Below are 24,054 nucleotides of genomic sequence, written 5' to 3'. Positions count from 1 at the left end.
AGAAAAAAGAGTAATTTAAATAAATAATAATCAATTATTATACTAATAGTATAAAGATTTTTCTGACATAGCAGCTAAAGACGTACTATACTCACTTGAATATACAATTTATATACAAGATAATAACAATCATAGCACTTCTTACAGTAAGGATAATCACACATCATAGATAAATTACTCAGCTTGAATAAACATTACTCACAGAAGATATCTTTAAAATAAAGTCAGTCACATGATCAATAATCATAAGCTATGATCATATGATAGTGCCAAATATGCTAAAAACAGAAAAGCTTACTCAAAGAGTATAGAGATTGATTTTATTATATTGGCAGAGATAATAAAAAAATAAAAAAGATTTTAGAATCAGAGATAGTAGTAACTGCAAAAAATATATAATAATTATAATTGAGAGATTGTAAATAAAGAAAAGTTTTAGAAAGTAAAAGATATTTCTTTTCATTCTTATAGTAATAAATACTCTTATAATAATTATTTAATAAAATCAGTTTCTCAATATTACTGAATAAGCATTATAAGTATTATTCTCTATATCAATAAATACTTCATGCTCATGCATTACTCTCTATATCAATAAATATCTCACATCAACATGTATTCAAAATAATTATTTTTTAGAGCTACGGAGATCAGTATCTATGAAAGAGAAAAATAATTATAATATTAAGACTCTTTATACTAGCTCCTTGCCCTCACACTACTTATCATACTACTTATTAAAGTACTTATCTCTTCACACTACTTATTAAAACACTTTAGAATCAATATCTTCTAAAAAATCAATATCATCTCAAGATTCAGCACTCAGAATCAGCATAAATCAATACTTTTAAAAAATCAATTCTTTAAAATTAGTATTTTTTGAAAAATAAAATCAACACTTCATAAAGAATTAGACTACTTCTTTATTAATTTCTTATTTTATGAAAGATTATAAATAAAATCTATTGCTATTTATTTATATATATAAATATTCTAAATTTTTAAATTTTTTTTTAAAAAATTCAGTGAATAACTATTATTTAATTCTATATATATATTTTTATCTATCACTATTTTCTTCTCTTTATAGTACTCACTATACCTATATACTTACTCTTTTATGATTCTAATTATAGAGCTTTTCATACTTTCTTTTGATACTCAGTTCATTCATTATAAGTGTTCTCACAACTCTCTAAACAATTAATATCACTTAGAAATTAAAGAACTTACAGAGAAGTAAATTTAATATCTTTAAATAAAATATCTTATAGATCTTCAATAGTCAAATTTTTCTCAGCATCTTTGCTATAAAATTCTCTATCATGAAGAAAGTCTTAAGTACTTATTTAGACATTCAGTGCTACTACTGCAAAAAAAAGACTATTTTGTAAAAAACTGCTTTATGAAATAGAAGTTTTAATAGATGATCACTAAGCTCACAAAAAATAATATTTCTGAGTCTTCAATAGATTTAGAAAAACAGTAAGTCTGAGAAAATACTTTATCTCAGATAGTTTAATAGTCTATGAGAGATTTGAGATAAAAAACTTAATTAAGAAAAAAAACCTTTAATATATTAATTAAATTAGTCTACAATAAAATTGCTACTTCTATAAATTCTCTTGCTGATACTAAAGTAAATGATGTAAATTTTATTGATATCTGATATACTATAGAATTAATGAGATTTTTCAATAGAAAGTTTTAAGAACTCTCATTTAAATACTATATAAAAAAATACAATGATACTTATGATAAGATAATAGACTGTATATTAATTTTAAATCTTTGAGTAAATAATAGAAAATTTTAGAATATTCTTCTGCTGATAATAATAAATTTAGATTAATATTCTATTATCTTAAAATAAAAGTGATTAGTAGCACAGAATATATAACTTGATAATAAAAATCAATATCTGGTTTGACTAAATGAATAGTTTATTTCTGAACAGATGGCAGAGCTGATGCTGAAGATAATACTTTGATCAATACTGAAGTATCTAAACTTTAAATCTGAGCATCAGATGAATGTGAAATAAAGGAAGATTATATAAAAGCATAACTTAGCTCTGTAGATTGAAAGAGATTAGTTCAGTCATAACATTTAAAATAAAGCAGGAACTGACTTGAGAGGAGACAGCATCACAGATGATGAATATGAACTTTATTGAGACTATTTTCTTTTATAATTATATAAAGAATAAAAACTTAATAGTCTTCATAATTAGTTTATATGAAATTGATAAACAGTTTGAGAAGAAGTAAAGTTTAATAAAAGTTGAAAATAAATCTGATGAGAAGCTGATTAGCAACTTATCAAATTGATTAAAAGGTTGAGAAAACTACTTCTCAAAGAAAGTATTAGATGAATTATTTTCTCTATAAAAAAATATTAATTTTAAAATAGAGCTTCAACCTAATATTGACTTTATTCAAATTATTAAATATATATATATATATAAAATAAATTTAAAGGAACTAGAAGCAGTGAAAACCTATCTCAAAGTCAACTTAGCAAAGAGCTTTATCATCTCAAGTTTAGCTTTCTATGCTTTTTTAATTCTGATTACCTGTAATGAGAAGAAGCTACAGTTCTGTGTTGACTTTTATAAACTAAATACTATAATTAAATAAAATCAGTATTTCTTACCTCTAATAGATGAGCTGATGAATCAATTCAACAGAATAAAATATTTTATAAAGCTGAAAATTTAGTAGAAATTCTATTATATCTGAATAAACTCTGAATCTGAGAATCTGACTATCTTTAAAACTTACTATAAGACTTATAAATATTAAATAATTCTCTTTAATTTTATGAATACTTATATTTATTTTTAATAATTTATTAATAATATTTTTTTAATTATTTAAACAAGTTTATGATAGTATTTATGAATAACTTTCTAATTTATAGTAAGAATTTAAAAGAGTACAAATAGCAAGTAAACTCAGTACTGAACTAACTAAAGACAGCTAATTTACAAGCTAGCATTTAGAATTATAAGTTCATAGTTCAGAGAATAAAATACTTAGAGTTTATTATCAATACAGAAGAAATTGAAGTAGACTCAAAAAAGACTATTGTTATTGTAAGATGATAGACTATTATTATAGTTAAAAAAATTTAGTCATTTTTAGAATTTAATAACTTCTATCAACAATTCATAAAGATCTATAGCTAAATCACAAAATTACTGTACTAGTTAATGAAGAAAACTACTATATTTATATAAATATTAGAATGCAAATCAGTCTTTAAAAAATTGAAAAGGTAGTTGATGAAGACTTTAACTCTGAGTAGAAAACTTATATTGAAACTGATAACTCTGACAGAATAGTGATTAAAATACTAAGTTAAAGATTTAAAAATAATCTTTAACGCTTAATAATCTTTTATTTAAAATTAATAAATAATATAAAACTTAACTATAAAATTTATAATAAGAAAATACTGATAATAGTTTAGATCTTATAAAAATAAATGAGCAGAGCTTGAGAAAAATTAACAGAAGAAACAATTCATGATTCTTAATGATTATCATGTACTAAAATACTTTATGATTATTAATAAGCTAAATGTATATCAAGCTGATTAAGTAAAGTTCTTTTTTTATTTCTATTTTGAAATTAAATATCAATCAGATAAAGTCAACTTACTAGCAGATATGCTAAGCAGGTCTGAGTATACTAAGAAGTAACAGAATAGCTATATGCAAATTTTTCTAGAATTAAAGACTTTTAATTCTCAGATCACTTTCTCTATAAATATTACTAGTATCAATTTCTTAGAAAAAGAGAATATTGCTAAATGCACAGTATCTTTAAATAAAATAATTATCTCAATTAAGTCTATACAGTAGTAAGTAGATAATAAAAATAGTTTTTATATAATAAAAAATAATATGCTATGATATAATAAAAGACTAGTGATATCTGTTCAAAAAAAAAAAACTCTGATAATTGAGCTATTATAGAAGATTCATAATCAAACTTCAATAGATATATTCTGAAAAATAAAAAACTCTGATTCTGATATAATTATATTATTAATAAGTTATTTAATGAATAAATATTTTATACTATATTCAGAATTATTATATAAATTGAATTAGTAAGATTTTAAAAAATAAAACTTTTAATTTGCTAAAGTTATTATCAATGTCAGAATGAACATAACAATATATTATAATGAACTTCATAAATGTATTGAAAAATAAAATAAATTATAATATTATTTTGATTATAGTATGCTAATTAAGCAAGAAGATAATCTTTATTTCAATTATTTATAGAGTTATGATCTAAAAGCTGATTCAATTATTCATTCAATTTTACTAATCATATAATAATATGTTTGACTCAATCATATCTGATCAAAGTCCTCAGTTCATATTAAGCTTTTGAGATAAATTTATAGAAATTCTGAGTATAAAACTAAAACTCTCAACTGCACATTATATATAAACTGATGAATAGATAAAAGTGATAAATCAATATATTATCATCTGTCTTTATCTCTATATCAATTACTATTAAGATGACTAAGATAAGTGACTACTTATTATAAATCATATTTTTATAACTACTTCAAATATTTTCACTGAGATCTTTCTCTTTCTCACAGCAAATAAATATGAATTATGAATATTATTTAACTGATAACCACTAGTAGAGAAATTGAATATAATTAAAAATAGAAATCAAAAAGCAGTAAAAAACTTTATTCACTGAATAAGAAAGATCTGAAATCAAATAAGCAAAAATATAAAGATAGCACAGAAATAGATGAAAAGACAGATTAACAAGTATTATCAAAAATCTGACTTTATAGTAGAAGATTTTATTTATCTATTATTAAAATCATATAAAATGAATTAATCAAACTATAAACTAACAGAGCAAAATATCAACTTCTTCAGAATTTTAGAAAAAGTGAGCAATTTCTACAAACTAAACTTCTCTGCAACAATGAAAATTTATTTAATCTTCTCTTCAGATAAGCTATATAAGAACTTAAAAAATCTTTTATTTAATCAAACTATTAAATTATCAGATTCAATTGAAATAAATAGTGAGAAATGAATGAGAAATAGATTGTATACTGATCAGTTGAATAAGCTGAGATAAGCTACAGTATCAGATGCACTGAAAAAGATTTGATGAGAATTCTTTATGATATTCAGCTCAAAACTTCAAGAAATCATCATATGCAATATAAGATTTTCATAAGATCAACTCTATAAAGATCAAATCACTGAAACATCTAGATGAATGAGTAAGAGCATGAGAGACAGGCAACTATCTAAAAAATGAAAATAATGACAATCTATCAGCATGAAAGCATTCTCATTTCTAGATCAGAGGGTGATATTAGACTCAGCACTGAGACTAGATTTATCTCCTTCACATGATCACACTTCATTTGTAATCTAGCGGATCAGTCATGATTCAATCATGTGATCACATGAATTGTTTATAATCAGTTACACGATCATGTGAGCTGTTTATAATCTGAGCAGACTCTGACATCTTTTTTTTCTCACCAATCTTAATATTTCATTATATAGCAGTTAGCAACATAGAGAGATTCTCTTTTAGACAGCTCACATTCACTTTCTAACATCATGTAGATATTCTAGAAAATGAAAAAGCAGATCTAGCAGCAAAGATTGAAATTGAAACTTAAAAAATGACTCAAAGAATTATATTCTAATTATATATTAAAAGAAAGATTAAAAAATCATGTCTTGATAAATGAACAAAGATCTGAGAAAAAGAGAAAAAAAGTACTTAGTATGCAAAATATGAAATGAAATCAAAGTGAAAAAATACATCAATAAAATGCAGAAAGAAAACATTTTCCTTTATAATATAATTGAAACTTGAACATGACTACTTTAAATCATATATGAAAAATTTAAAGATTTCTTGAATTCTGATAAATGTGATTTCTGTGATATAGTTGAAAATTCAGATTATATATTAATGAATTGCTCATTAAATAATGAGATAAAAAAGAAATTAAAAGGAAAGTACTTAATTAATTAAATATAATCTTTCTGTTTAATACTGAATTAGAAAGAAAATTTTTAATTAAGTTTATAGAGAAAATAAAAATCATCTCTAGAGAATGAAAATAAATATCAAATGAAATTGATATTTAATCTATAAAAAAGCTGAGAACATTTTCAATAATACTTTCATTAAAATTTCTTTTATATTAAATTATTATTTTATTTTATTTTATTATATTTTGTTTTGATTTGTTTGATTTTGTTTTAGTACTTGTTATATTTAAGTTGAAAAAATGACTGAATCAAAATTAAAACTATAAATGTGTCTTTTATTAAAAGATTGTTAAATGCTGTATTATTTTGAGATGAAACTCTATAAGTACATGAGTTAATTGCTTTTTATTATTTAGATTAGTTAAATAGTTAAATTTTAGTCTAACTAAATAGATATTATAGTTACTGACTGAATATATCTTAAATGAAGAATAATAATTATTATTATTATTATTTTAAAATTTTAATAAAAAATAAATAATTTATATATCAAAAATAAAGTAAAAAGTAAAAGATATTTTTTATTTTAAAATTAAAGTCTATTAAAAAATTAATTTAGAGTTTTTATTTATTCTAAAAATATAAAAGACTTTATAGATTAAAATAAACTATTTTCACATGAAAAAAATATAAGTTTTCTTAATTGAAGTACAGAATGAAGATCAAACTTCTTTACATTGATTTTGATAAAATCGCGAGATTCTTCAAAACATGCGTCTCCAGGCCATATTCCTATAGGAATAGTTGATCTCTTAGTATTAAAGGTTCGATGTATACCGATCACGTGTAGGGTGGCCGTGGCCGCCTGTAGTTACAGCAGCCCTAGCACGTGACCCATTCCCACATTAGGTAGAACCGATTGGCTACATAGTAAATAAAACTAAACATGATCATCTTTTGAGTCCACACCATCTCACAGGCTGACCTACGGAATCACGCCTGCAGTGTTTGAGTTAACCTTTGAACCTTGAAGAACAATCATTGGCAATTGGCAGCCCTACCAAACCTACCAACCACGCGCGGCCCAGTCCCAGCCTCTCCAGAAGAATGATCCACAAGGCAGATCCCAGGCAAGATTCCCGTTTCAGGGCACACCCCGCCCGTACACACCCTTCTCGTGGCCCTTCAATCCATGGATCAGAACCTCCAGTCAAATTCATGCTTGGGCAGCCTGTATTGCCCTATAGAAGTTTGCAAGTTATAAAGGTCGAAGAGGCACAACTTGAGAAATTAGCAGACGCACGAGAGTGGGTGGTCAATTGACTTCGCCAGGTGGTTACAGTTTGTGGAGTGGGCCAGCTGATAGTGGTTGACGCCTAGTAGGGACCCTAAGAGTGGGGTGATGATCGTGAGAAGGGCCAAGTGACCGCGACCCAAAAATCGCTGCATGACCACGTCTTGCGGGGATCACGTTCCAAGGTTTGTTGCTAGGTTTGGCAAATACCTAAGCGGGTGACATATGAAGAGAGAGATGGGGAGTGCTGTATTACAAAGGTATATGTGCTGGGGCCTGGGTTTGGTTATCTTGCCTTGTTTTTGCCTTGCAGAGTATTATTCAACTCTCTACAAAGTGCTCACTCAGTAGTGGACAAGGAAAGAAGAAACCTTCAACTCCTCCCCACCCCGGGTGTTGTTGACGATAAGAGGTATAATTGATCGTAAGGTGTTGACTGAAGGGAAAGGACATATTTCAATCAGCTATTATCGTAAATGCAGTCCTCGCAAACCCACTCTTAGATACTCTTGTCTCTTCATGGTAATTATGCATCAAACATTCAAGTCTGAAACAGATGACTGCTCTCAAAGAATTCTTAGTTCTAAGTTTTAAAAGGCAGATAACTGCAGAGGCAATTGATAAGAGTAAAAGTATAAGATGGAAGAATAATATCATGAAATATCATTATCCACTTCTATAACTACATCTATCTCAGTTTGATTCTGTATGAAATTTACGACTCTTGCCCTTCGTCCACTCATCATCTTTTTTTCTTACAGCATTTTACTTGGGCTACTCAGCCTTCCCCATTTCCAGTGTTGCTATTAATAACAAACTCTATCAATTCACTCTTTTTGACCCGTTTTGATATTCATTCTCCTTTTGTCTCCGTCTCTGCTCTGACTCCTCCTGGCTGTCATTTAAAATGCACATTTAACCATCTTCTCATCAGCTCTGTATTATTCTTCTCTCCCTCTCATCAAAGAATATAAAACATTCAGAAACAAAACCTGGTATTCTTTAACTTCCTCTCAGCCAACAACCTTGGAACTCGGCTCCCCTTCGCCACCCACCGTCATCCACCCATCCAGAGTCAATCCTTGGACCGAGCCATCAGCCAACCAACCACCAACGGCCAACCCGTCATCCCGCCATCACAAATCACAAAGCCAGGGCTGTCTGACAAATAAGCGTATTTGCTGGGGAGACCCGCCAAGAGGCGACTTCCATTGACTTCCACTGCGGATTGTTAATTTTGTCCGCAAGTGACTAATTCGTTGGAGGGGGCGCTTTGTTGTTTGTTGGTCAGGCAGTCAAGTCAACTCACTCACACAACCACAACTTTGAACCCAACTCAGCCCGTACCGTGTATCTTTCTGCCTAGGGGGCGGTGTCTCTCCTCTCTCTCTCTATCTCTCTCTCTTCTCTCTCTCTCTCTCTCTCTCTTCTCTCCCCATTAACTTTCTTCTACTGCTTCGTTTCCTTCTCCTTCTAATTACCTTTTTCCTCTTTTCTCGTCTTCTATTTAATAATAGCTACGAACACTCCTTCCTTTGATACTGTTCAAATACTCCGCCCCGCCTCTCAATTCGGCCTATTTCGTCATTCCAATTCATCAGTTGTCATCCCCCATCATCCCAAATCATCCACATCAACCCAAATTGTCCACACAAACCACAGACATCAACATCAGCATCAGCATCAACATCATCATTGTCGTCGTCGTCGTCGTCGTCATCATCGTCATCATCATCATCGAATTCCCATCACCATGAATCGTCTACCGCCGGTATCAAGCCTTATGTCTCCGCCAGAGATGAAATCTCTCGACAGTTTCAACCAGTCTCTGTCTCCCTGCCACTCGCAACTGCCTTCATTCGATGAGAATAATACCCTTCCTCCCATCTCTGCCGACAGAAAACGCACCCAATCTGAGATGGATCTTCCCTCGCCACCCGTTACCCCATACGTTGGGAACAAGAAAAAGTCAGATATCCACGATCATATCGAGAGGGATGTTATCGCTGTTTCTACAAAAGACCCAGTCCTCTTCCCTCAGAACGATACAGATATTCTACCTGATGAGCCGCTCTTTGGCCCGCAATTGGCTCTGGTCGCTGAGGGCTTGGTGGATAAACACATGGCGACCCAGATGATAAGATTCCAGGACAAAAAGAACAAGCCAACTCGCAAAGAATACATTTTTGCCTTGTCCTGCGTCCCAATCGTTGGGAAACAATATAACCAGAATCCTGGTGCCTGGGCCATGAAGGAGAGAGAATTCCTGGATCGACAACTGTCAGTGACTAAGCGGGTTGGCCACGAGACCGTGATGAAATTAAAAACGATCGCTCCAGCGCCTGCAAAGAGGACTTCTAACGGCAGTGGTGCGCGAGCCCCACGACCCCGACCGCGGCGTACTCCCAAATCTACCCCAAGACAACGAGTCTACGATTCTTTCGATATCGCCACCCCAGCCCCGAAACCTGCTCGAGTCATTGGAACCAATCGTGATGATACGGATTACAGGTCACTGCCAGATTATTGCCCTTCCATTGAAACCCTCCGAGGAAATACAAAGGGATTGAAGGCAGACTGGAAGGGACAAATGCTGGATCTTACAAATGACCCAGATCGCCACGAACTCGACCCCGCAGAAGTGGGTCTCGCCGCCACCCTTCGTCTATCGTGCGCTACCTATCTCTGTAGCAAACGACGCATCTTTGAAGCGCGTCTCAACGCCCTTCGCATTGGTAAAGAATTCCGCAAAACTGACGCCCAGCAGGCTTGCAAAATCGACGTCAATAAGGCGAGCAAGTTGTGGACGGCGTATGAAAAGGTTGGCTGGTTCAATAGGGAGTACTTTCGGCAGTATCTCTAAATTATTCTTGTCACGACCTCTCTCCCTCGCTTCTCCTATTTTTGAATGAGTCGCATGGATTACCCCCTAATGCTTTATATGATGTGGACTACTTTTGACGTATACTACAGTCTCTTCTATGATTGAATGTTTCTTATGTTTCAGACATCTATGCATACTGGGCTTACGGGCTGTTTTGCCCTTCGCATTGCGTTTTCAATTTTTTAACTCTCAGTCTCATGTTCCGGGTGTTAACTTGCTGCTATGTTGTGTGGATCAGGTCTTAGCCGGTCTATGTCTTGTCCCACCTTGGCATGGTTGCACTGCATATGGATGGTTGGTCTGGGGCAATTGTGGTGTTGGCTTTTGTTCATTTGCTTTTATAGCGCTGGTCATTGATGGTTCTGGTTTCGCTGTCCAAGGCGCCTCTCTTTGGTTTGCATTTACGGGATATTGGGGAGGAAATGTGAAAGGAGATGAACTAGAAAGAAGGGGTATCGATTCCAGACTTGAGTTCTCCACGCGCATTTCCATTTCCATACCGCTTTCTATCCCTTTATTTTTTGGTGGCACACGTTGGAGGCGGTTTTTTTCTTGTTGGGAACTTTACTTGCTGCAAATGGTTTTCACATTTTATGACCTTTCTCTGAGAGGTTGGGACTTGATGGACATTCAGAATGATTAATAATGTCTTATTTTTTTTCTTTTTCCTTCTTTGTTTTCTATTGTTTTGTTTTCTTTTTTCCCCCATCTTCATGACTATGAGTTCTGGTTTGTGGCGAGGATGGTCAGATTTGATTCTTAGCATTTGAAATTCTGAATACCCTAGTATCGAAATACCCAGTACCTGAATATAATAGCCGTTTTGCTTGACATGTTATCCATGTTATACAATTCAACGCAAAATATCCTCATATCATTCATTGAAGGCAGGTAGAATACATCAAAAGAATTTCAACTATACTATTAATATTCTTTTGAAAAATTTCATTCACTAATAGAGTATTTTAAAAAATAGTTGTATTTGTGTCTTTTGCAATATATTTTTTAAGGTATTTTTAAGACAATCTCTCTTTCAGATACATTAATATGAAACTTAAATATCTCTGCTTTTTTTCTCTATTTCACAATGAGAAACTTAACAATTTTTTGCTCTGATTTTCATAACATTTTTGAGTTGAATTGTTGCAGTTAAGAGTTACTTGCACTGAAAATAGCTGAGAAGTTTCATGCACTTAATAATTTTTAAATCTAAAATAAAACAAAAGAGCAGATTATATATTACAGTATAAATTAAATTCTCAGTAGCTAAATAATTATATAGAATAGAATCTTAAATCTATAAATATATTTAAATATAATATCTGAAAATATTATATTTATAATAAACTAATAATTTTTTTTTTAATTTCTAGATTTAAATTAATTTTCTTCTCAGTAGATTGATTATACTTTGAGTAATTTTAGCTAATATTTTTTAAGCTATTAGAATGTTTTTTCAGTTATATATATGTATAATTTCTTTCAATTTCATTTTTATCTAATATCAATAACTTTTAGTTGATTAACTTTCTCTATTAAAAGAATAATATTATATATATAGCTAGCTGATACTTTTTAACTTGTTAATTTTAGAGTTTGATATGTAAAACTAAAAAAAATATCTATAGAGTATTAATCTGATTGCTCTGTTATTTCAATTGAAATAAATATATTATTAAAAATTTTAAAAATTTTACAAAATTAAAATTTATTAAATTTTTAACTGATCATAATAGTATAAAAGTATAAATTTAATATATATTAAAGTAAAAAAATTTATATAAATTAAATAAAATTAAGTTTATAACTTTGAATTTATTTTTTATAAAATTTTCTATGATTGTAATATTAAAACTTCTTATACTAGTATATTATCCTTACACTGTCTATAAAGAATTAGATTACTTAAAGTAAAATCTATTATTATCTATTCATATATATAAATCTTATAAATCTTTTTCTAAAAGATTCAGTGATTAATTACTTCTTAATTTTATATTTATATTTTCATCTATTGCTATTCTCTTTACTTCTCAATACTCTAAATATCTATTTTTTTTACTCTTTTATAATATTAATTACAGTGCTTTTTACACTTTTATTTAACACTTAACATCTTTACATTAAGTATTATTATAATATTTTTCTATTTAACTACTATAGTGTTGATTAGAAATTTATTTTTATCAATATAATTGATTTCAATCTCATTGCAATAAATCAATACTTGAATGATAATCTTTTAAAAGTAAAAAACTCTTAGTCTAAATTATTCTTCAGTTACTTATTCAATTAGTTCTAAATTATCTTTCTTTCTATTTATTTTATATAAAAACTTTATACTTATTTTTATAGCTTTTATTCTTTTTTTTTTCTTTTAATAAATTTATTTTTTTATTATAAAAAGGTACTAGAGTTATATTTAAAGATATATTTATTATACTTATACTATATTCAATTTTCTTATTGTATAGTTTCTTTAATGATAAAAAATAGCTCATATTCAATTACTGCAATAGATGAAAAGAATATAAAAATATATAAAAAGTTATAATATAATAATTATGATAGAATTTACCAAATTTAATTATGATATAACTATCATATTTATTTATAATTAACAATTTATATCTGTTAACTGTATAAGCTTTAATATATCTATTAAATATTTTTTATAATTATATTTAATTAAGCTTATATATAATTCAACTTTTCTTACTTTAATTATTTAACTCGTTAGATAATTGCTTATATTTTAAGAATTAATAAAACTTATTCTTTAATATAATTATAAGAGATAGCTTAATCTATATTATAAACTATTTTAATTATAGTTATTTATTTCTTTTTAACTTTATAAAAAATATTCTATCATCTCTTTCAGCTTTAATAAACATTAATATTATTATAATAACTTGAATTAGAAAGTTGATTTTGTTAAAATTATTATAAAGAATTATATATTTCTTCTCAAGCTATTACAGTCTACTATAGCTTATTATATAAACATATACCTAATTAATTTAATTAATCATCTATCAGATCATATCATCTACCAGATCACTTTCATTCAAATTATTTATACTTATTAAAAAATTCAGTTATATTAATCACTTTTACTGAAATGACTTTTAATCAGAAAGTCAGATATTTATTAATTATTAAAACTTATAAAGCTCAGTAAATTATAACTTTTAAAGCTACTTTTAAGTTATATAATATACTATATTTCTCTCTGATTTATAGATTATATAATCAAATCACACATATAAATACCCAGTTAAAAAATTAAAAACTAATCTCTACAAAAGAAAAATCTTTACTTCAATGAATAATCTTTATAAGTGAGAAAAAATAGTCTTTCTGAATTATAACTGTATGAGAAATGATTAATTTACTATTTAGAAAATATGAATTCAGTGCTTCTACTATTATAAAATAATATTGAGTCAATAGATTTATATATAATAGCATTCTGAACTAAATATAAAGCTCTTATATAAATGTAACTATCAATAAAATTAGTATGAAAATTTAAAAATTCTATATGAATGATTTATTTTGATAAATTATATAATAAAGAAATATAAAATTGTACTAATGAATATTTACAACTTTGATAAAATTAACTTTAAAATAAGAATTATCTCAATAGTCAGAGTAAGTGATCACTAAACCTGAGAATGATAATAAGTTATCTATTGTATAGTCAGAGAATAAAGCAGAGATATTAGCTGATGATGTATAGTACTACTATATTAATAAAAAAAAATATAGAGCTAAGAGCTATCAATATCAGATAGAAGTAAAAGAGAGAGAAATTATATTTTTATATAATTAAAAAGAAATTCTAACAGCTTAATATATATTAAATAAAACTATTAGATATTAAGAGTTTGATTAATATATAGAGAAAGAAGTTGAGAATTTAAACTCAAAAACTAAAAAGTAAAGACTTTCAATCTGCAGTAAGTGTAAATTTGAACATAATACTATATAATTTTAACAGATCTAAATATATATTCTATATAATTTCTATATAAAATTTCTTATAGTTATTTCTTTAATTTGAAATTTTATCAAATAATATGATGGAGATGATTCAATAAGTGATATAATCTGATAGATAATTGATTACATTAATTAATTAGTTGATGATTAATTATATAAATATATAGCTCACAGCTTACTATAAATGCTCATGAAGATATTGTTACTTACTCTCTTCTTATTTTTTTTTTCACTTCAATAAATTTTTTTGTATTTAATAGTACTTAATATAATCTTATATTTTCAGAAATCTGAATCTAATCTATTATAATTATATATAATTTTCAATATATTCTCATATATCTTTGTAATATTTTTTACCAGTTTAAATTACTTATATAAGAGCTTCATATTCTCATATAAAGCTTATTGATAATTATATTTATATGAGAATCTAATCTTTAATTGTTTAGAATATTATTTAATAAATCTATTAATTTAATTTTCTTTTACAGAACTAAAAGACTTAAATTTTTACTTTATAAATAGTAGATTAACTATCTTTTATACAATCATGATTTGAAGAGGCAGTCCTCTCTCATTTATGAATATTATTTATTGAACTAGAAGAGATTTTTTCTCTATAGAGATCAGTTTCCAAATTTTTTGTTAAGTATTTGAATATATTGTAATATTTTCTAATCAATTGCATAGAGTAGAAGGAGGAGCATCATATGTCTTAGCAGCAGTCTCTATATATAAAATTTGCTTGATTTCATATGCTTCAATGGCTAAGAGAAGCGTAGCTTCCTGATTTGAAGCTTCTTTGCTTAAGGTACATATAATTTGATAAGTATGAGGTATTAAACCGGGGATCCCACGGGAAGCTGTGATGGATGAATAAGCTATTAGTCAGCCTCCCTTCGATAACTACAATCAATCAACCATCGTCACTGTCCTTTCACCAACATATAGAGCACCATCGGGACTAGAAACGGAACCAGAGCCAGAAGACGAGGAAATATAACAACGAGGAGAAAGTCAGCACCACAACTGAAGCCTGACAAGTTCCTTAGTGGACCTGGACCATAAATCCCCTGATTCATTTCGCGCCATTCCTCCTTTTAAGCCGCGCTGCTCCCATCGTACCCTCCATGGCACCCTCAGAACAGGATTCGGTTGATGAACAGGATCCTCACAATGTCAAGGATGAGAAGAAGCCAAAAAGTCGGAGACCAGCAAGTGCGCAATATTCTTTGATTATTTCCCCCGCTACCAGGTAGCAAAAATATGCATGAACAGCGGATGAACTTGACCAGCTGACAAGGTTATCCCGTTGCAACGATTTCAGACACGGCATTCCGGCAACAACGTTTGAAAGCCTGGCAGTGAGTGGCTTTTCTCTCACTATCCTAGCCCTTTGGCCCTTGGACTCTACTTCGAAACCTACGACTTCTCCAAATAATTCGGAGTAATCCTGAACATGCTGCTGACGTGGTTTTTACGGCAGGCCTATCTTAACTCCAAAAACCGTTCTTCCCCTTTTTTTCATCGTTGGAGTCATATTTGCTCCGATTGGAGGGCTACTGATATGGGCTAGTTCTATAGTACGCACTTGCCCCGGTCCCATTTGTTTTTGGTGGGGCATTTGAATTCGCCGGTTCCCGATTGCTCACTGATACAATTCACCTTACGGAATAGGTCCAAGAAGTTGTGATCGACTACACGGATTGCGCTTCTATGGCCCCCATTGGCCAACCAAGCAGCATTAGTCCAGCCAAATATCACTCATCATTCCGTTCCCGAGAAATTAATACGCCAAATTGGAAGCGACAAGATGGCGTCAATAGAACTATACCGGGCGGTTTATACTTGCCCACAACTGTCTGCTCCATATTTTTTGAGATCCCAAACGACCTGGAGCCATCGGTATTCCTTTATTACCGCCTCACCAACTTCTACCAAAACCACCGGCGATACGTGAAGTCTTTAGACCTGGACCAGCTCAAGGGCAAAGCTCTCTCGAATAGCACAATAAGTGGGAGTCCCTGTGACCCGCTCCGGATTGACCCGGAAACCAAGAAGGCATATTATCCCTGTGGCCTCATTGCGAACTCTATTTTCAACGACACCTTTTCGTCACCTGTTCTTGTTGGGATTTCAGATAATCAATTTTATAATATGACCAATAAGGGAATTTCGTGGAGCAGCGACAAAGAATTATATAAGAAGACAGAATACAAGCCGGATCAGATTTGGCCTCCTCCTAACTGGCGGAAACGATACCCTTTCGGCTACACCGAGAGTGCCCCTCCTCCGGATTTGCATGAGGATGAAGAATTTCAGGTATGGATGAGAACTGCAGGTTTGCCTACCTTTAGCAAGCTGGCTAGGAGAAATGACTATGATATCATGCGTGCTGGTAATTATCGAATTGACATTGATGATTGTACAGTCTCCCTTACCCATCTCTCTTCTCTTTCCATCAGCCTCACGTTTTACTGACAAAATATCTACCCGCTAGATTTCCCAGTGAACGTCTACGGAGGAACGAAGTCCATCGTGATATCCACAAATACCGTGATGGGCGGTAGAAACCCATTTATGGGTATTGCATATGTAGTAGTTGGTGGAATTTGCATCGTCCTCGGCGCCTTGTTCACTCTGACGCATTTGATCAAGCCACGGTTCGTCCTCTCTATACATATCACCATCTATCCATCAGATGCGCACTCTGCTAACCCTGGCCACTGCTCAATAGGAAACTTGGTGATCACACATATCTGACGTGGAATAACGAGCAGCCAAGCACGGCTACTGCAACTGGGCGAGCCGCCCAGTTTGGTAGCAGGGCGTGATTAATTGTAGAAAATTTGTTTTCTTTCCTTCAAAATTTTGTCAACGTTTTTCCTATTTTCGTTCATCATTGATGGGATGTTCATTGGTGATAATGGGATTTGGAGTTTTGATGCATTGAGATTTTGCTGCTCAGCACCCCTTGTCCCCTCTTTCTAATGTTCCTTGTTTCTGCCCTTTTTATATTCCCTCATGTTTTTACTTTTTTTTAAACCTTTTTTGGTTCATAAGTGGAAGAACTCGACTGGTTTCCTGTCTGAAATTATGCATGTTTAGGCTACTTGTTTGTATATTGTCTTAACATTGGTGTTTTGCCTTCTATGGTTTTCTTTCTCTTTTCTTTTTAGATAGGTAGCAGTTTACTACAAAAACCGGTTTATACCATGATGGACATAACAAAGTATTCAGTACATGCTTGTAGCGTTGGGCCTTCTTGACTACCTCAATCACTAAGTTTATACTGTAGACTATGATTAACGTGCTGGAATGAGACCTTGTTGTATCTCCTATTTACTAAATGTAGGCCACCAAGCTCAAAGCACTCAGAAGGGGTATAAACATAGCCCTCTTCATATACCTCTTCTTTTAGAAAATAACTCACTACCAGTTGCGAAAAAATGTATTAAAGCATGATATTTAGGTAATTGACAGATTAAGAAGATGCAGTGAGAATGTTGGAAGTGATATAATGTGGTCAATTGTATTGGACGGAACTACCTGAATTAACTCTTACAAAATAATAGTAGTTATCAGCTGTGGATATTATCTTACATTCATTTGCTTGTCTTTCCTTATGTATCTCATGATAGCTAGAGGTAATTTAACTACAAGGCGCGTTTTACAGTGACTGAGGAGCATGAGCTCAAATCTTATTATATTCAAAAACTTCGTACAGGGACACACCTGGAATAATCATTTTAAATGACGATCAAAACAATGGTTACTGTATAAGAACTTAAATTGCAGCCATGTGACTGAGAGCTGCAATGGGGTAGTTACTATTCCCCCAGTGAACAGAACTTCAATAATGAAAGGTATCATCATTATTACTCGGGGAACTAGATTTAATCAAGAAGAAATCACAGCTTTTCTTAAAACCCACAAATTACTTCACCTAGAACAAAATAGAAGAGCATTCATAAAAGATTGTGTTAATCCATAAACCACTTTTGTCCTGTCCAGTGTCCCAGATCTCTCTCCTCGGACCTAATGTTGAAGAGACTTTGAAAAAACAACAGCAACAATGAACAAGAATGAAATATACAGACGAAGCTTCGATCGCGTTTACCTGCATCTCACGAAATAAAATAACATCTCGCGATGAAATTAGACGAAGGATTCGAATTTACCGTTTCCGTTTCTTCCCCTTTTCGCCATCATCCAACGCGCTTTCGCGGTCCTTCTTCGCCTGCTTCTCAAGCTCGTCCCAGTCTTCACCGCCACTATCATCATCACCACTAAAAGCCTCGCTGGCCTCTGCGCTAGCTTCGTCATCGAACTCACTATCATCCTCAGAGCTTTCATCAGAAGCAGCGAGTTCGGAGTCTGACATCTCGAAGGCGGATTCCTCCTCCTCCTCTTCCTCCTCCGAGTCAGAGTCCTGGCCCAAAAATGACCAACCACCATCAACGAAGAACCCATGCGGATCGCTGGTGACTGTTTTCATGATAGCTCCCCAGTTCAAGTTGAGGGGTCCCTCTGAGAAGGCAATATCGACGGAGTCAAGCCAGTCCTTGACACCTTCCAATGATTCCACAGGGATGGTGTTGATGTGAACTGGTGGTCGATGAAAGTCTTTGAAAACAAACACCATGTCGAAATTTTTGAGACCGAACTAGTTGGTGGATGGATTGTCAGCTAAGACTTCAAAATTCCGAAATGGGTGTATCAACGTACCTGGACTCGCTCTAAATGAGCAACCTCGATTTCGCTCAATGTCACTACCAGGAATGGGGGTTCGGTCAACTGTACAATTGCATCCGTGGTTGGCTGTATCAGCACGTTCGAGCGATTAGGAACGCCATTGAAGCCGATTTCTCGGAATGGTACGTCAACATCAACACCCTCATCCCTGCCCGCATCAGAGATCTTCTCCGCAAATGCCTTGAACTCTCGGTCCAACGCAAGCCGACGGCGTCTTTCTTCTTGCTCAGCCTCAAATTCTTCTTCGTCTCCGTAGCGGTGTTTGCGTCTGCGATTCCCGGTTTCATCAAACTGCATTTCCGTAGCTTCCCGAAAAAATTGAACGTCTTTGGTCTTCCGTTTACCGATCATGATGGGAGTTTTCAAGTGAACATGGATTATAACAATCATTTCGTGTGCACATGGTTGGAAAAACAAATGTTTGACGTTGCTGAAAAGAACGTCAACATGTTCGCTACGCAGAGGGGATTGATATCGGAGACCATTCTGGTGAATTTCGACTTCGCCTGGTACTCTTTTGCCATCCAAGGGCGGTCGAAGATACACATCTGGAAGTTTCGCAGGACGGCGATCTGAACGATTAGGTCAGTGAAATCCAAGCTAAAATTCCAAGCTAGATGGACAAGGAAAAGCGTTCATACTTCTAATTTCAATAAGCTTATCCTGTTCAACCACGTCTTCCATCTCCTTCTTTTCTTGTTCGCGTCTCAGAGCATTTTTCCGAAGCTCACTGATGTCCTGTGCAACTTGGGCGAGGCGGTCATTGTCCTTTGACCTCAGAGTCAAGTTCCTTACAAAGTGTGCGGATGGATCTTCGAACGGCTGGTCATCCTTCCTACCAACTCCTTGACCGGGAGAGAGGAAGTTGATGCGTAAGTATGCATACTCCCCTTCGTCGCTTTTACTTGCGTTTTTGATGGTGTTGATATGAAAAGGGACGGGCCGGCCCATAATGGGAACGATCACTGTTGAAGCCTTGTGATCAACGTAAACAGTCAAATCCTTAACCCTAGCTGGGAGCTGGTTGTCTCGCTTGTAAGATTCAAATCGTTTGAATTTTTTCTGTAATGTTCCATTCTGATCTCCCGTAGTTCCAGCAAACCGCTCCAAGCCTTCTTTGAGCTTCTTTGCGGCCAGTTCCTTTTGATGTTCACGTCGACGGGCTTCCGCACCTTCGTTAACCTGTGTTGGTCGCTCAGCTCTCAGTTTAGTTTTCGTGATGTTCTTACTCGCGATAGCGCTAGACTTTGCAGCTTCATGTTTGACCTTTGGCTTCTGAGGCTCCTCTTCGTCGCCGAAATAGAATGACACTGAATCCATGTCAACCCCTGCATCCTTCGTAAAGATATAAGGCCCACTTTCGCCAACACGAACGGTATCTGTGACCACCATGGAATATGTTTCATTCTTTTTGTCCTTTGGATCCGGATCCTGAATATCGGTAAAGCCAATCATAACGCAAAGAGTCATTCCGCTCTTGAGGACTTTGTTGTTCTTTCCGTTAAGTACCATGTTGGAATCTCTCAATTCTATTCCAATTCCGGCGCCGATATTCTTGAGGAAATGCCTTTCCAACTCTGGCTTTTTGGCCTTGATCATTCCAAGTGCCCTATTATACAAGTCCTTGGCCACAGTTCCATCGCGAACGTCCTTCATAACTGCCTCATGAATGCTGAGTAGGAATGCATAATTGGTCTCTTGGGATTTGCTGGGATCGACCAAAAACGTGCGAGCGATTACTGAGCTGTATGTCTTGTAGCGAATACCGAATCCGGCGATGATAATACCAGTATGGAGGTTGTTAGAATCTGGAACTGCAGTAAACCGGAGATCGTAGTTACCGCCGCTTTGGATAACAGGGCCATAAGCCCAGTCGATTTGCTGAGGATCGAACTCAGCGGGGAGTTTGGCAAGCTTTTTGAAAAATTTAGCGTCATCGATTTTCGCATCCACTTTAGCTGCCAATGCTCGATGTGTAATTTTCTTTTCTTCGTCGAGAAGCTGGGACATTTCATCTACGAAATATTCGGACATGAGGCCACTGCAGGCGCGGGACGCGTTTCGCATCGATATCTAAAAATCTCATTAGGAGCTGTTTTATCGTAGTCGGATATAAGAGATGCTGCTTACTAGCTCTTCTGGACCCTTCACAGCGAAAGCAACAGATGACAATGCAGGAGCAATGTCAACTTCCTCCACTTCTTTCGAGATCTCGCTGAAGACTCGTTTCCACTCATCTGCAAATGGACCAGAGGAGGTATCCTTGGGTAGGGTACCAACTTTCTTCTGAAAATTGTGTGTTAGGATTAACCTGAATATTGCCAATAGGTATAGAGGCCACCCACTCCAGCGTTTTTTATAACATCTAGACATTTTTCGAAAACCTTGGCCTTTTGGTCGGTATCCTTGGTGGTGACCAGGATCTCAACCGGTATCTTCCCCCCTTTTAAATGCTCGAGATGTTTCGCTATCATGGATTCCAGTCAGCGCTCCATTAACTAATTTGCAGAAAAAGGTGATTGAAGAGTGTTTAGCCGCTACCTTTTTTCGCGGTCGTTACCACATACATTGCCTCCGTTGTAAAAACGAAGAGAGTTGCAGGAAACTCGTAACCAAGCAGCCAGAACTAGACAAGACGATGGAATTGGTCAGATCGATCGGGAATTTGCAATCACCAGTGACACCACCATGCAGTCACATCACTTACGTGCATAGCATTATTCTTTTGAAAGGAATTTGCCTCCTCTGTTTTCCCCATGAGAATCACAATCGAGCTAGAACCAGCAAAGACAGGATTTGATGATCGCTTGTCTGCTCTCCATGCCGAGTAGAGAGCAGAGAGGCGATTGAAAAACGTCGCCTTGTCGATTTTTATCTCTTCCGCCATGTTGGCTAAAGCCCTTGGAGGCTGGAAGATTCAAGATAGCTAGGTGATGAGCTGCAGGAGTGAGGCGCAAAATAGTATTGTGCTTTATTCTATAAAACAGAGACGAGGCCGTAGCGCTGAGTGAGAAATGGGCAGCTGAGGGCCTTGAGAAAAAAGCGAGGAGTTAAAAAAGAAGGATGATCTCAGAGCGGACGTTGGAGAAAGTTGACGCTTTAGTCACTGTCCTTTTCGGTAGGTTAAGACGTGAAGGAACGCGTGTTCAGCCCGAAGTCGGTGAGGATTCTGCCGCGCTGGCGCTCTGGCGCTCTTGGGCTTAGCGTTCCCGTGACTTAAATGGTGTGTTTGCTGTGTTTGCACTCTCCATCGTGACCTAAAGTTAATTGATGGATTGTTACACCTTCCGTATATTCCGTATTAATAGTGAAGGAACAGAAACATCTTTGTTGCATCCATCTTGAGATATCGGCTGTCTGCTGTACACGTTATGGTCTGTTGACCTGCCGGCGTCTCCAATCATTCCTTAATTATAATACTACCACTATATAGAGAGACGTGGTCATGATCTTGTCATTTTTCTCCAGAGATGGCACTACGTGGGTGTCGGTGAAAAAATAAATCACTTACCAACCAAATTTTTTTTTATGTCGCACCTCTCGCAGCCATCCCATGGAGCCGTTGTCCCCAACCGCACCTGTCGAAAACCATGTCCATTACTTCCGGTGATTTCCCTAGTACCAGTTTTGATGGGAAACCCTCGACCGACCCTGATTCAGAAGACATGGCCCGCCGAAAACCCCGAACCAATGCAACAACTGGCGCTTCGGCTGCCAGTGTTCGCGCCTTGAGTGCGCAAGCCGTGGCTTTCTATTTCAGGGCCCCTGCCAAAGCATTCTTTCGTACACGAGTGGAGTAGGTGATTGTTATCTCAGACTTTTGTGTTACTATTTGTATTTGTCTACTATTCGGCGCCTTTATGGTTGTTGACAATATATGTTCTGTGTAGCTATATGGTACAGGCTCCCTTTCTACCCTTCTTTTTTTGCTTGCGCGCATTAGAGTCATAGACAACTGCTATTACCTGAATAACAACATTTGAGCAGGCTCTAGCCAAAGCTATTAACCCGCGAGTCGCAGCCGGCGGTTGGTCATGGCATTCTACAACCCCGGGACTTCTTGCGCACGCCGTCCGCACCTATGGCTGGCGTTTCATTCCGGACCAGGTCCTTCCTCCACTCCTGGCAAACGTTGGGTTGGTTACCACTTAAACGATTTGAATTTTTTAACTGTTGGAAAACTGCAAGGACAGTACATTGACTGATATCAATGATCTTTGTGACAGAGTTGGGGCGGTTCTGTATACTTCATACCTTCAAATATTAGCCGGACTACATGAACCCGCATTACAAGCGAGCAAACGCGTATACCCACCACCGGGGCCAAGCTTGACCTTCACAGCCGGGTTTGCTGCTGGGGGTATACAGTCTGTAATTGCAGCTCCACTAGACGCGCTACAGGTTCGATTTGACACCAATGTTATGGTAAACGGGCAGTACAGGAACGTATGGCAATATGGAAAGCACAAGCTACATGAAATCGGGGTCAAGGGCATTTTCTCCGGCTGGGGCCTGTCATTCCTAAAGGATGCCTTCGGATCTGCGCTGTTTTTCGGCGTTTTCGAAACCATCAAGGCTCAGGGATACTACTCTTTCATCACGTATTGCTACGGTTCACTTCAGCCTTACCAAGTCGAGAAACTGTCCGCATCATTGGGCACCGAAAGTGTAGATATTCCACGTATCCGACCGCACTATGCACTAGAGCCGTGTTTCTTGTTGCTGGCAGGTCTTACCGCGTCTCTTGCACAGCAGCTTGTACAGCATCCCCTGACCCTGGTGCAGAACGTTTACTACGAACGCTTGGAGCATATTGATGCTATGGCTAAGCTGGATCATTCTGGAAGGAAGATGATGAAGTACCACTATGAAGCATACCTGGAGCTGTATAGACGGTGTCAACTGCGGGCGTTGCGTGCGGGAGGTTGGCGTCCGTGGTTCTTCGGGGGTTTTTTCTTGAGCGCTGTTCGTCAGGTGCCGAGCACCAGTGCTGGTCTTGTGATTTTTGAGCTGGTGCGTCGTAAATATGGAGTCGATGCAGACAGGGTCCATATTCAACAAGACGGGTACGACATCATTTTAACATGA

General features: G+C 34.5%; 5 protein-coding genes across 5 annotated transcripts; 3 read left to right on the top strand and 2 right to left on the bottom strand.

Annotated features, from left to right (window-relative positions):
• Positions 1–7,235: 7,235 nt before the first annotated feature.
• PAAG_12556 (hypothetical protein) lies at positions 7,236–7,468 on the bottom strand (the record flags this gene model as incomplete). The annotated part of the gene is made up of 2 exons (XM_015848033.1): positions 7,236–7,260; positions 7,323–7,468. The coding sequence occupies 2 exons, from the start codon at positions 7,466–7,468 to the stop codon at positions 7,236–7,238; spliced, it is 171 nt and encodes a 56-aa protein (XP_015702350.1).
• A 1,598-nt stretch (positions 7,469–9,066) lies between these two features.
• PAAG_08436 (SWIRM domain-containing protein) lies at positions 9,067–10,176 on the top strand (the record flags this gene model as incomplete). Its single annotated transcript, XM_002789612.1, has 1 exon — positions 9,067–10,176. The coding sequence occupies one exon, from the start codon at positions 9,067–9,069 to the stop codon at positions 10,174–10,176; it is 1,110 nt and encodes a 369-aa protein (XP_002789658.1).
• A 5,165-nt stretch (positions 10,177–15,341) lies between these two features.
• On the top strand, positions 15,342–17,045 carry PAAG_08435 (cell division control protein; the record flags this gene model as incomplete). Its single annotated transcript, XM_015846511.1, has 6 exons — positions 15,342–15,429; positions 15,515–15,575; positions 15,698–15,794; positions 15,889–16,636; positions 16,712–16,874; positions 16,949–17,045. The coding sequence occupies 6 exons, from the start codon at positions 15,342–15,344 to the stop codon at positions 17,043–17,045; spliced, it is 1,254 nt and encodes a 417-aa protein (XP_015701175.1).
• A 1,343-nt stretch (positions 17,046–18,388) lies between these two features.
• On the bottom strand, positions 18,389–21,853 carry PAAG_08434 (FACT complex subunit spt16; the record flags this gene model as incomplete). The annotated part of the gene is made up of 7 exons (XM_015846510.1): positions 18,389–18,877; positions 18,940–19,538; positions 19,608–21,039; positions 21,097–21,252; positions 21,312–21,433; positions 21,508–21,592; positions 21,674–21,853. The coding sequence occupies 7 exons, from the start codon at positions 21,851–21,853 to the stop codon at positions 18,389–18,391; spliced, it is 3,063 nt and encodes a 1,020-aa protein (XP_015701174.1).
• Positions 21,854–22,556: 703 nt separating this feature from the next.
• On the top strand, positions 22,557–24,054 carry PAAG_08433 (mitochondrial carrier protein; the record flags this gene model as incomplete). The annotated part of the gene is made up of 4 exons (XM_015846509.1): positions 22,557–22,762; positions 22,857–22,863; positions 22,954–23,102; positions 23,193–24,054. The coding sequence occupies 4 exons, from the start codon at positions 22,557–22,559 to the stop codon at positions 24,052–24,054; spliced, it is 1,224 nt and encodes a 407-aa protein (XP_015701173.1).

The sequence above is a fragment of the Paracoccidioides lutzii genome (assembly GCF_000150705.2).
Source record: "Paracoccidioides lutzii Pb01 unplaced genomic scaffold supercont2.34, whole genome shotgun sequence".
Classification (NCBI taxonomy): Eukaryota; Fungi; Ascomycota; class Eurotiomycetes; order Onygenales; family Ajellomycetaceae; genus Paracoccidioides; species Paracoccidioides lutzii.
The sequence above is the reverse complement of the archived record's forward strand: the minus strand, read 5'-3'. Positions and strand labels throughout refer to the sequence as shown.